At 42.7% G+C, this 13,555-nt stretch overlaps 1 protein-coding gene across 4 annotated transcripts in view; it reads right to left on the bottom strand.

Moving 5' to 3' along the window:
* ADAMTS17 (ADAM metallopeptidase with thrombospondin type 1 motif 17) overlaps positions 1-13,555 on the bottom strand; it is a 406,417-nt gene that overhangs the window by 103,149 nt on the left and 289,713 nt on the right. For 2 of the 4 annotated variants that reach the window (XM_070358154.1, XM_070358155.1), the window contains exon 16: positions 9,428-9,496. The exons of the other annotated variants lie outside the window; for them this stretch is intronic. In XM_070358154.1, coding sequence (XP_070214255.1) covers positions 9,428-9,496 — 69 coding nt within the window. The remainder of the gene's footprint in view (positions 1-9,427; positions 9,497-13,555) is intronic. 4 annotated transcript variants of the gene reach the window in all.

Here is a 13,555-nt window from a genome sequence, read left to right as displayed (position 1 = left end):
ATTTCTTAAAACAAAAATGCCAAGATATTCAATGGAGAAAGAACATTATTTTCAACAGCGTTGGTATGACTGTATATTTACATACAAAGGAATGAAGAGGGACTTTTACCTCAAACTGTACATGAAAACCTAACTAAAATTGGTCATAGACCTAAATCTTAGAGCTAAAACTATAAAATTCCTAGAAGAAAACATTGAAAGAAATCTTTGTATCCTTGGATTAGGCAATAGTTTTTTAGATAGCAAAAGTGAAACTGTACAAGTCCCTGTATTCTTGTCTTTTGAAGTACACTGCTGACTCAAGAATTAATGACTGGGAAATGTGAAGATGCAAAAATGAAGAGTGGCTGTTGGGCTAGGGAACTGGTAACGATTCAGACTATAATTCTGCCACATAGCAGAATCACCGAACTCCCACTTCCCTGAATGACATAGATAAAGGCTTGACACACATTCCTAAGTTGTATGGGAAACACACCCCTCCAGATGAAAACTGCTTATCAACAAGAACACAGACTCTAGACTGGTTGAAACCAGAAAATTGATGATGCTTGAAACTTCACCCTGATGCCAACCAACCCAAGAATTGTCCACAAGCTGATCATGCCCTTTTCCTTGAACACTGAAAAACTTCTCACCATCCCCTCCAGGGTGGGTCATACAATCTTGAGGGCAGCAGCCCACTGTGGCCCCCTTTGCCTGGCAAAGCAATAAAATCCACTCTTTTCTACTTCATCCAAAACTCTGGGTCTGCATTTCTATTCAGCACCGGTGAACAGAGGCTGAGTTTTGGCAACAAACGCACAAGCAACAGAAGGAAAAAAAGGAAATGGATCATATTAAAATTTTAAACTTTGTGCTTCAAAGGATACCATCAAGAAAGTGAAAAGGCAAACTCATACACTGGGAGAAAATATTTGCAAATCATTTTGATAAAAGAACTATGTCCAGAGTATATAAAGAAACCTTACAACTCAATAATAAAGTGGCAAACAATCCAATTTAAAAATGGGCAAAGGATTTTAATAGACATTTCTCCAAAGACGATGCATGAAAGGCCAAAAGGCACATGAAAAGAGTCTCAGCTTCATTAGTAATTAAAGAAATACAAATCAAAACAACAATGTGATACCACTTCATACTTACTAGGATACCTATAATAAAAATGATGAACAATAACCAGTGCTGGAGAGAATGTGGAGAATTTGAACCCCTCACTTACTGCTAGTAGGAATGTAAAATGGTACAGGAATATTGGAGAAGAGTTTGATAGTTCCTCAAAACAGGAAAAATAGAATTACCATACAACCTACCAATCCTACTCCTATATATTATATACCTAAGAAGAATGAAAAATATGTCCATACAAAAACTTATACACAAATGTTTATATCAGCATTATTCATTATAACCAAAAAAGCAGAAAAAACTCAAATGTCCACCAAGTAATGAATGTATTTTTACATTCACATTTTAAAAATATGAAATCCATTTTTACAATGGGTATGATTTAGCAAAAAAAAATATGAAACACTGATGGATGATACAATATGGAAGAAACTTGAAAATGCTATACTAAATTACCAAGGCCAATCACAAAGATCACATATTGTATGATGCCATTTACAGGAAATGTCCAGAACAGACAAATAGACACAGAAAGTAGCTACCTAGGGCTGGGGTAGGAGGAGGGAGATGGGGAATGACTGCTAACAGGTGTGGGGTTTCTTCCTGGGATGACTGTGGTCATGGCTGAAGAAAGCTGTACATTTACCAAAGCCCTTTGAATTGTACACCTTAAATGGATGAATTTTATGGTATGTGAATTAAGCCTCTGCAAAAGCGCTAAAAAATCATAAATTGCATTGAACAGCTTTGCACGTCTATCTATGCATATATACAATATCACTCACATCAGCTGTGAGAATTGCTGGGTCAAACATACCTGCAGTTCAGTTCAGCTCAGTCGCTCAGTTGTGTCCGACTCTTTGCGACCCCATGGACCGCAGCATGCCAGGCCTCCCTGTCCATCACCAACTCCTGGAGTTTACTCAAATTCATGTCTAGTGAGTCAGTGATGCCATCCAACCATCTCATCCTCTGTCGTCCCCTTCTCCTTCCTTCCATCTTTCCCAGCATCAGGGTCTTTTCAAATGAGTCAGTTCTTTGCATCAGGTGGCTAAAGTATTGGAGTTTCAGCTTCAGCATTAGTCCTTCCAATGAATATTCAGGACTGATTTCCTTTAGGATGGACTGGTTGGATCTCCTTGCAGTCCAAGGGACTCTCAACACCACAGTCTTCTCCAACACCACAGTTCAAAAGCATCAATTCTTCAGCACTCAGCTTTCTTTATGGTCCAACTCTCACATCCATATATGACTACTGGAAAAACCATAGCTTTGACTAGATGGATGTTTGTTGGCAAAGTAATGTCTCTGCTTTTTAATAAGCTGTCTAGGTTGGTCATAACTTTTCTTTGAAGGAGCAAGCATCTTTTGATTTCATGGCTGCAGTCACTGTCTGCAGTGATTTTGGAGCCTCCCCAAATAAAGTCTCTCACTGTTTCCACTTTGTCCCCATCTATTTGCCATGAAGTGATGGGACCAGATGTCATGATCTTAGTTTTCTGAATGTTGAGTTTTAAGCCAAGTTTTTCACTCTCCTCTTTCATCAAGAGGTCTTTAGTTCTTCTTCATTTTCTGCCATAAGGGTGGTGTTATCTGCATATCTGAGGTTATTGATATTTCTCCCAGAAATCTTGATTCCAGCTTGTGCTTCATCCCAGTTCAGCATTTCTTATGATGTACTCTTCATATAAGTTAAATAAGCAGGGTGACAATATACAGCCTTGAAGTATTCCTTTCCCAATTTGGAACCAGTCTGTTGTTCCATGTCCAGTTCTGACCGTTGCTTCCTGATCTGCATACAGATTTCTCAGGAGGCAGGTAAGGTGGTCTGGTTTTCCCATCTCTTTAAGAAGTTCCCAGTTTGTTGTGATCCACACAGTCAAAGGCTTTGGCATAGTCAATAAAGCAGAAGTAGATGTTTTTTTGGCACTCTCTTGCTTTATCTGTGATCCAACAGATGTTGGCAATTTGATCTCTGGTTCCTCTGCCTTTTCTAAATCCAGCTTGAACATCTGAAAGTTCATGGTTCACGTACTATTGAAGCCTGGCTTGGAGAATTTTGAGCATGACTTTACTAGCATGTGAGATGAGTGCAATTGTGTGGTAGTTTGAGCATTCTTTGGCATTGCCCTTCTTTAGGACTGGAATGAAAACTGACTTTTTCCAGTCCTGTGGCCACTGCTGCATTTTCCAAATTTTCTGGCATATTGAGTACAGCACTTCCAGAACATCATCTTTTAGGATATGAAATAGTTCAACTGGAATTCCATCACCTCCACTAGCTTTGTTCGTAGTGATGCTTCCCAAGGCTCACTTGACTTCACATTCTAGGATGTCTGGCTCTAGGTGAGTGATCACACCATTGTGATTATCTGGGTCATGAAGATCTCTTTTGTATAGTTCTTCTGTGTATTCTTGCCACCTCTTCTTAATATCTTCTGTTTCTGTTAGATCCATACCATTTCTGTCCTTTATTGTGCCCATCTTTGCATGAAAATTTCCCTTGGTATCTCTAATTTTTTGAAGAGATCTCTAGTCTTTCCCATTCTATTGTTTTCCTCTACTTCTTTGCATTGATCACTGAGGAAGGCTTTCTTCTCTCTCCTTGCTGTTCTTTGGAACTCTGCATTCAAATGGGAATATCTTTCCTTTTCTCCTTTGCCTTTCACTTCTCTCCTTTTCTCAGCTATCTGTAAGTCCTCCTCAGACAACCATTTTGCCTTTTTGCATTTCTTTTTCTTGGGGATGGTCTTCACCACGGCCTCCTGCACAATGTCACAAACCTCCGTCCAGAGTTCATCAGGCACTCTGTCTCTCAGATCTAATCCCTTGAATCTATTTGTCACTTCCACTGTATAATCATAAGGGATTTGATTTAGGTCATACCTGAATGGTCTAGTGGTTTTCCCTACTTTCTTCAATTTCAGTCTGAATTTGGCAATAAGGAGTTTATGATCTGAGCCACAGTCAGCTCCCGGTCTTGTTTTTGCTGACTGTATAGAGCTTCTCCATCTTTGGCTGCAAAGAATATAATCAATCTGATTTTGGTGTTGACCATCTGGTGATGTCCATGTGTAGAGTCTTCTCTTGTGTTGTTGGAAGAGGGTGTTTGCTATGACCAGTGTGTTCTCTTGGCAAAACTCTATTAGCCTTTGCTCTGCTTCATTCTGTACTCCAAGGCCAAATCTGCCTGTTACTCCAGGTATTTCTTGACTTCCTACTTTTGCATTCCAGTCCCCTATAATGAAAAGGACATCTTTTTTGGGTGTTATTTCTAGAAGGTCTTGTAGGTCTTCATTGAACCATTGAAACTGTTCAACACACATGCAAATTGAGTTTCTGTTCAACATACATGCAAATTGAGTATTTCTTAAGTAAAACTTACTGCTTTGTGCTAAGTCCTAGGACTGTTTCCAAGAAGTCAGCTTTAGAGAAAGAAGCTTGTTTTCTAATTGTGCATTAGAGTGAAGATGACAACATCATTACCACTGTGGGAAAGTGTAAATATTGACTTTTTCTATAGATCAAAAGTGATCAGATATTGACAGGTTTAGCCTAAAACCAAAAATAACCAAACCTAGAATGTCTTGACTCCTGCATTCTATTCAACAGAGGTCAATAATAAATCTGTCTACTGAAAAAATATACATGCAGTTTAAATGTTAAATGTACATCAAATTGCTCTCCATAATGCCTTAACTAATATAGAAGTTAGTTAAGATGTGAAACAGTATGATATCAAGATGTAATTTGCATTTCCCTCATTGTCAGTGTGGATCTGCATCTTAGCATATTGGTCATTTGTGTTTTCTCTTCAGTTAACTACCGTATTCACAAATGTTGTCCATTCTCCTACTGGCTTGTTGTTTTTATCTATAAGCAAGAGCCTTGAAAATATATTTTATATCTATTAATGTGTATTTAATACATTTTGGACTGAAACTCTTAACTAGACTTGCATATATTTTTTTCTGTCATTTGTCATTTCTTTATGTATGGTGCTTTAGATTCCAAGGTTTTAATATGATAGTCATAGTTTTAATAATTGAGATCTCCTTTTTGTTTTCTGATTGCTTCTTCTCATGGCACTCTGTACTGGTTTTTTGAGTAAAATCACTTCTCAAATATTTCTAAGACTAGTTATTAGAGCTCAGGAACTTCTATTATTTATCTTGTTTTTCACATTTCAGTTATCTTGGTCTCTCCCATTTGTTGCAGACTCTTCTGAGAAGGATGCCACAGATGAGTTGCTTCTACATACAGTAACCTCCTTATCTGCAGTGTAACTTTCTGTAGTTTTAGCTACCTGCAGTTAATTGTAGTCTAAAAATATTAAATGGAAAATTCCAGAAATAACAATAAGTTTAAAATTGCATGCCATTTGACTAACGTGATGAAATCTCACACAGTCCCATTCCATCCTGCCCAGAACGTGAATTATCCCTTTGTTAACCATAACCTGCCTATTAGTCACTTAGTAGCCATCTCTTATCAGACTGACTATTGCGGTTTCACAACAGTCAAGTGATCTTTATTTTACTTTATAATGGCCCCAAGGCACCAGAGTAGTGATGCTGGAAATTTGCACATGCCAAAGAGAAGCTGTAAAGTTCTTTTTAAGTGAAAAGGTAGAAGTTCTAGACTTAACAAAGAGAGGGGGGAAAATCATATGCTTAGGTTGCTAAGATCTATGGTAAGAATGAATCTTCCATTTATAAAACTGTGCACAAGGTAAAAAGAAATTTGCTGTCACATCTCAAACTGCAAAAGTTTATGGCCACAGTGCATGCTAAGTGCTTAATTAAGATGGAAAAGGCATTAAATTTGTACAGTAAGATATTTTGAGAGAGAAAGACCACATTTACATAGTTTGTATTACAAGATAGTATTGTAATTGTTCTACGCCTTCTCCGATTTTATTATTAGTTATTATTAATCTCTTACTGTGCCTAATTTGTATATTAGACTTTATCTCAGGTTGTGTATTTGTAGGGGAAAAAAGCATAGTATTGGAATAACCAAAAAATTCATTTGGGTTTTTCCACAAGATATTATGTAGAAACCGGAAGGAACCTTTTGGCCGACCCAACATATAAAGGGCCCCCGACCATTTATGCTTTCAGTTGTCCACTGGGGGTGTTGAAAGGTACCCCCCAGGGATAAGGGAGTCTACCATACATGGATGGTGTTTGCTGCTTATCAGGACTGGCTTTCAGTTAGGGGCCAGGGAATGATATCACATGTTGGCAACCAAAATACCAGAAGGCAGAGAAGTTTGCTAGAGGTGCTGTGTCATGGGGCTGGCCACCAAATATTGTCAGGTCTCTCTCTGGAATCATGGTAGGAATGCGTTTCCTTGACCTCTTAAAATTATGTGACCATGCGACTTATTTTGCTCCTTAAAATGTGAGTGACAGTGGTGTGTATAAGAGTATCAGGACCTGCTCTGCCGTGTTCCCTTTTTCCTCCAAGGTAAATGGCAATGTGTGTTTTGCTTGTTTGCTTATTTACTAGATCTAAACCAAATCTATTAATTCTCATTCAGACAACATATGAACATCCACTTGATATGAGCTTGCTCTCCCTAGACCTTTTAATAAGTTCCTGCGCATTCATTTTTAGGTGATCATGAAAAGCCAAGGAGATAAACACCTGTGTTCAACCAGCCATCCTAGACTGAAAGTTTAGTGGAGTCCTTGAGTCTTGATAGCAAATATTTTGGCATTGTTACTAAAGATCCAGTCTTGGATGCCTACAAATAAATGTTTTATGCTTAGGAAGACTTCACAGATGTGAATACAGTCCGGTATGAGTTGTCTACTTCTTGTGCCCTGATCCTCCCTGATTCCCAGGCAGGCAGGATGACTTCTTGAACCAGGTTGGGGTATGGTCCTCCAGGCGATCCCCTCCAACCACCTCTCACTTAAGGGCAGCAGCACCAACTTGCAGGCACAGCCCCTTCACTTTCCAGTCCTTTCAGTGTGGTGTTGTTATATAGTCGCTAAGTTGAGTCTGACTCTTTGCAACCCCAAAGACTGTAGACAACCAGGCCCCTCTGTCCATGGGATTTCCCAGGCAAGAATACTGGAGTGGGTTGCCATTTCTTTCCCTAGGAGATCTTCCCAATCCAGGGATCGAACCCATGTCTCCTGCATTCTTTACCGCTGAGCCTCATAGTATGAGACAAGGTTTTTTGATTAAAAACAATTTTTGCTTCAGGAATGCAAAAAAAAAAAAAATCTTTGAGGATCACAGCAATGGATTTTATACCACAAATCTCTCTTAGAGAAAAGTATTCCTTCTTGGGGAGTTTGAAGACTCATTGGATTCCAGGCATAGAAGATAGTGAAGTGTCAAAAATGAACAGAAGATTGTTCAGGGTTGGTGGTGGTTAAAACCTTTTTTGAAGAACATTCCATTTAAACCATTAAACTGACCTGGTAACAGGATCTCCGAAAATTGCTGCTGTTACATGGACTTTTCCTATTTTGTGCTTAACAAATCTTGGTAGCATCACCAGCAGAACCAAAGGCAACAGACATATTTGCTGAGGTCCAAATCAGTTAAATTTCTACATTCCACAGCAAGGGGCATCTGCACTAAGTGTGTGCTCACCAGCCTATTTTTAAGCTTAGATTTGGCACCTGTAGTAACACTGAAAAGGCACCTATTTCCTTTCCTTTCTCAAGCACCCTAGTGGACAGAGGCTGATGGAGAGTAAAGAGCTCAGGGCAGACACACAGCCCAGTTGTGTCTGAATAAAGGTAATCCCTGAATAATGGGGCAGGGCATTGCTGTGCTTGGGCTCTGCTAACCTTTCCTTCTAAGATAAGCTTCTCTGCTCATGACATGGAGTAATGAAATAATGTAAGAGAAAATCCCTGAAGTGAAAAGCAGGGCTTCTGTCCACAAACCAAGGAAACCATCTCTCATGCACTGTTCCCAACAGAGCCCAAAGCCCATCCCAAGGTTGGCATGAAGAGTGACCAGCAAGGGAAAGAGTCCCATTACCAAGCCCCGAAGCACCTTGTCATCCCTCATACCAGATGTCTCCCCTTTGCAGATGCCAGGTATCACTCTGTTGATGGCATGAAAGGCGGGGGTGGTTTACTCCAGGGATTCACAAGAGAGAGTCACACTTTAGGGAAGACAGCAAGACTATCTTTAATTTAATTTTCCATTCTAGTCGCTGCCATTAAGCAGGAGAAATCCAGTTAGAGGGACACAATTTAGTGTCATGAGGAAGCCATGGATAAAAGTTAATACTGTCGCCATTATTCTAGGAGAACATGTAATTTTCGCCATAAGGACAAGTAGTCAGGAAGAACTTCAAAATGATGTTGACCTTAAAATGATGTTGATCTTAAACCTGCCTCAAATTTTCTGAATAATTAATATCACCAGGCTATAAGCACATTTCCTTGCAAAATACCTTTTGTCTGAACTTTACATGTAGATTATTTAGATCATAGTTTTCCCTTGTTACAGGTTTCAGCAGCATTAACTTTCTTTGGAAGAAAACCATTGAGTTGATAAGATGCCATGATGGAACATAGGTAATGCCCTGGCTACATTGACTGGGACACTTTTGAACGATTGTATCAAACATGTACAAAAAAAAAAAAAAATCAAAAATTTTTTTTTCTTTTGGGAGGGGTAATAATCTTTAAAAATGCATGGGGAGGCATTTTGTGTAAGTTTCTAGTTTTTGCTGTTTACAAAAGTTATCAGAGTATTACTGTCTTTATGTTTATTCCTAATGGTTTCTCTGGTTCCAGTTGAAAATGATTTGGGAAGCCCAGGAGTCTGGCTAATATTCTGGCTCAGTTCTCAGAATGTGAGGTCAGTGCAGGTGGGCCGAACAAGGCCATGGCCTTTATCTCCAGCATGAACACCAGGAGGGTCTTGTCAAGTGTCCTCTGCCTTTTGGGAAGCCCAACCATGTAATACGGAAACTTCCATTCTCTGGCAAGTCTTAGCATTTTCTGCCCAAGTGCCAGGTGAGACTGAGGAGAGTGAAGACGTGTCCCCGGCATACTGACATGTGTTTCTGTACGGCCCCTAATCTGATGAATCTTTATCTTTTATAGACTTAGAATTGGTTTTATTCTATAGCTTTTCTTTTAGGTCATCAGTCTTATACTTCAATTTCACATAAGCGATATGTGTTTATCCACAGCTTCATACATGACTCACTCCCACTGACCCTACTTAGCAAACATTCAGGCACATAAGCGAGGTAAGAGCCCCACACCAGGCATATCACCACTAGTTCTGCTTGGAATAGCCAGAATCTTACATGAGAAACACCTGGGAACAGCCTTTGCCATCACACATGTGGACACTTTGGTACAAAGATTATTCCTGACTGAGAAAAAGAAATACATGGTAATTGGTTTACATGCATATTGCAGGAACTGATACTGTAGTTCATAGTCAGTGCAGAGAAGTGGCCTGTGTCACCATCACACAGTGGTAAATTTCCCCATGGAACCTCCACACCCCACACCTAGACACTGGACCTCAGAACTTGGCATGAGGTACAGGTTCTAAAGGTAATTATTGAACAAACGTGTGACATGTGGATCTATCCACATTCAATAGGGATAGATGACATCACTCTCCTTTTTAAGAGCTGATAGTTTGAGAAGGTTCTCTTCAAGAACACAGTGCAAAGGGATTCAGAGCCCATGGGGCATCATGGCCAGCTCTTGGTGAGGACTTGAGCCCAGAGATGTCCTGGACTGGGTGTCCATGGACATCAGTCACCTTTCAAGTGTCAAGGAGCAGCATGGAATAATGTGAAAATGAAAATTTAATGAATGAAATGAAAGCATCCTATCAAGAACTTTCAAGTTTCTAAATTAAAAAAAGCTCAGCTGTTTCAACTCAATCCAAGGCTTGTGCATTCTGAAGCCCATCCATCAGAAAAGTAATATGATAGCCAATTCAAGTGGATTCCCCTAGAGCCAAGTGGCCCAAGACCTCATCTGTTCAAAGTCGGAAGGCAAGAGGCCAGAGAGCAATAAAACACTCAGCTCAGGACACTGCACTGGGACCTCTCCAGGACACCCAAGGGGGGCATCCTGGGGGTGTGGACACTCTCCCTGTGTAGGTCTGTTCAGGGTCCTCAGCTCAAGTATGTGGATTAAGGACCCAGAAGAGTTCAGGCAAGGGTCAGGACTTCATATAATTGGGCAAAAATCCTGCATTTGATTCCGCTTTATCTTTTGGGTATGGTATTTTCTTTGATATTCACCCTCAGGGTGATAAGGCATTCCTCCTCTCTCCTGTCTTTAGAGTTGGGCAGAGATGAAAGTTACCTTCGTATCTAAACTGACAAGATTCTGAATTCATCCAGCCGCTCTTGGAGTCACCTAGATGTTACACGACCTGAGGGCTTTATGCCATTTCTAAGCTGGGTTTTTCCTGCAGCCTGAAATATCCTTCCCAGATCTCCATTGTCATTTAATTCCTACTTATCCTTTAGGGTGTGGGGGCCATCCTCATCTGTCTGCAGGGCTGGGCGATGAGCCCCACCAGGACTTAGGGCCCCATGGTACCCCTAGAGCCGAGTGGAGCCCCCTCCACCTCACATGTGGGCTCAAGCTGTTTGCCCGAGGGTGCCCTCCCTTGACTGTGACCAGCTCAGTGACAGTTAACTTTTATTTCTGCAACTCAAGCTTAAAATGCAGCAGTGCTGAACAAACGTTCATAGGGTGAGTGGGCTCACAGGTGGCCGTGTGCATCATCTCAAGAATGTGCATTCCAGAATGTCAGACCTGGATTACACATCTGTGTCTGATGAAACTTGAATTAGATAGCGACTCATCCATGTGTGAGTGAGCATTCTACACACATCTTCAATAAACAGAATCCCAACTGACATTAGCTGATGCTCACAGACCCCAATCCCTAGGATTTGTTAAAGACAGCTTTAGACTTCAAAACGAAGGTGTAACATTTGGAAAGCATTTAGGACAGAACTTTTAGAGGTGGGTGAAGCTAACTGAGCTTATCTTGCTCTGAAGGTTTGCTAAGACTTCAGTGAAGGAGCACTAAGTCGCATGTCAGGGTGGGGACTGCTCTCCTCCAGAGGCTTCCAGTCCACCTGCCTTCTGCATGTGCAGGGGGTCAGGCACAGGCTGGGGTGGAGAATGGGGGGAGCAGAGAAGGACGCTGCCATCATAGGAGGAATGGATGTGCTCGTGCCAAGACCAAAGGCCAACAGGTGCATTAGAACCTGGGGGGAAAGACAGTGCTTCTGTCCTGATCTAAGCGCTCTTGAGGTTGGCAGCTCTGTGGCGCACAGTGGTCATGTACAAAGGACTACGGTGGAACTTTCCTTAGGGCTCTGAGAACTGCCTGGGGGCAGAAGTGGGCACAGCTGCGCTCGACTGCCTTCCACAGAGCGGAGCAATTGCACAGCTCAGCTTACTGGAGCTCAGCACAACATTCAGTTTATAAACATAAAGGGTTCTAATGCTGACTTAAAAAAAAAAGTCAGTAACAAACACTTGCCAGAGGCTGAGGTCTGTTCTTAAGCAGCCTTGCTGCTCAGGTGCAGAGGAGGCAAGGTCAGTCTCATGGCAAACTGGAGCTGGAGTCCAAACAGGGACAGTGGCATCAGACGAAACAGAGAGCGGATGTCCCCAAGGTGCAGAGCACTACTGTCCGAGAGAACTTTCTGCAAGGAAGGAGCACTTCTCTCTGTGACATTCAACGCGGGAGCCCCCTGTCACACGTGGCAACGGGGCATTGAAATGTGGCTCACGGGACTGAGGACTGAAGTTTTATGTTGCTTTAATTTAAACTAATTATATTTAAAATCTGAATGGACGTTGGTGGCCTGTGGTGACTGCACTGGATGGTGCAGCTTTGGGGGGCACCTCCCCCACACTGACTCGTTCCAGTGGCAGCTTCTTTGGCTTTCGTCAGAGCCGGGCAGGAGGCAGAGGTTCCCTCAGGAGGCCAGTCCCACAGCCTGGGCACCCATCTTCAAAGTCCGGAAACCAGCCCTTACTGAGCCGGAAGTGTAATTCTCACTTGCGTGTGGCTCTGGTTTGGCTGTCAGGATTCTGCAGAGTGTCTGTATAGTAGGAGCCCTTTCCGTGAGGTGTCTAGAAGCAGCCTTTGCTCCAGACCAGGGCTCCTGTACCAACAGAGAAAGGCAGCCGTGCATGGATTCTCCTCTCTGCTCGCTCTGTGGGACAGGGGAAACAACTGTGATCCCGTCCCCGTACCGGGGGAACGCGCCTGAAACACCTCCATCCAAAGCAGCTCTGGGAATTGGAAGCTTCTAGCTCAGCTCCACTCAGCGAGTTATCCTGGTGCCGTCATCCTTGGCGGTGTCAGGGGAAGGGACACTCACTCACCCTCCGGGCGACTTGCCCACCTCGTGCTCCTCTCATTGAGTGGGTGTCAAGAAGCTACTTCCCTGGACATTGTAAGTTGGCAGCCACCAGGCGGGCAATCAGAAACTCTCCCACCTCTGGGCAAGGCAGCCCACACACATAGGCTGTGAAGATGGTTCCAGCGGAAAGACTGTGCTGCCCATCAGCTGAACCTTCGACTTCTCCAGGCCCGGGGAGGGGGCCGGGCTACTTCTGGGACACGGGAGTCACAGGGACTCTGCAGTCCCATCCAGCAGCCGCATCATGGACGTCCCAGAACATGGGGCTTCAGGCATGTTTAGCGATGTGTGCAAATGCTATCCTTTTATTGTCAGAAAATTCAGGGACAGAAAAGAACCTCATCATTTTACACGGGTAAAAACGATGTGGACAAGTGTCTCTGTTGTCACCTTTGTATGCGGGACAGACAGACAGACGAGCTGGCGCGCCCTGCGAGAGGGGCGGGGGTGGGGGGAGGCTGGTGGGACAGGGAGCCACTGCATGAGAATGGACCTTGGGGGCCAACCCACAGCACTGGGACAGACTATTCAGGTCAAAGAACCTAAACATATCATTCTGGCTATAATGTTTTTCTCTGCCTTTCAGAAATCCTAAGACTAAAGTGCAGGGTGCCCTAAATACTATTGTGGGTGCGTGCTCAGTCACTCAGTTGTGTCCAATTCTTTGCAACTCCGTGGACTGTAGCCCACCAAGCTCGTAAGCTCCTCTGCCCCTGGGGATTCTCCAGGCAAGAATACTGGGGTGGATTGCCATTTCCTTCTCCAGGGGAATCTTCCCAACCCAGGGATCGAACCTGCGCCTCTTGCAATGGCAGGAAGATTCTTTACTGCTGTGCCACCTGGGAAGCCTCCCTAACTATTATTAACTGGTCCATACATGTAAGATGCAAGGAAGCCAAGTGATCATTGACTTTGGTCAAGAGAGGATCCAGTAAGATTGGCTTTGGGACAATAAAATGCACAGCACTTGTAGGCTGTCCGGTTGCTGCAGCAACACCCTGGGGACCGCGCTCA

The sequence above is a fragment of the Bos mutus genome, chromosome 21 (genome assembly GCF_027580195.1).
Source record: "Bos mutus isolate GX-2022 chromosome 21, NWIPB_WYAK_1.1, whole genome shotgun sequence".
Taxonomy (NCBI): Eukaryota; Metazoa; Chordata; class Mammalia; order Artiodactyla; family Bovidae; genus Bos; species Bos mutus.
Note: the sequence above shows the minus strand (reverse complement) of the source record. Positions and strands in the feature narration are given on the sequence as shown.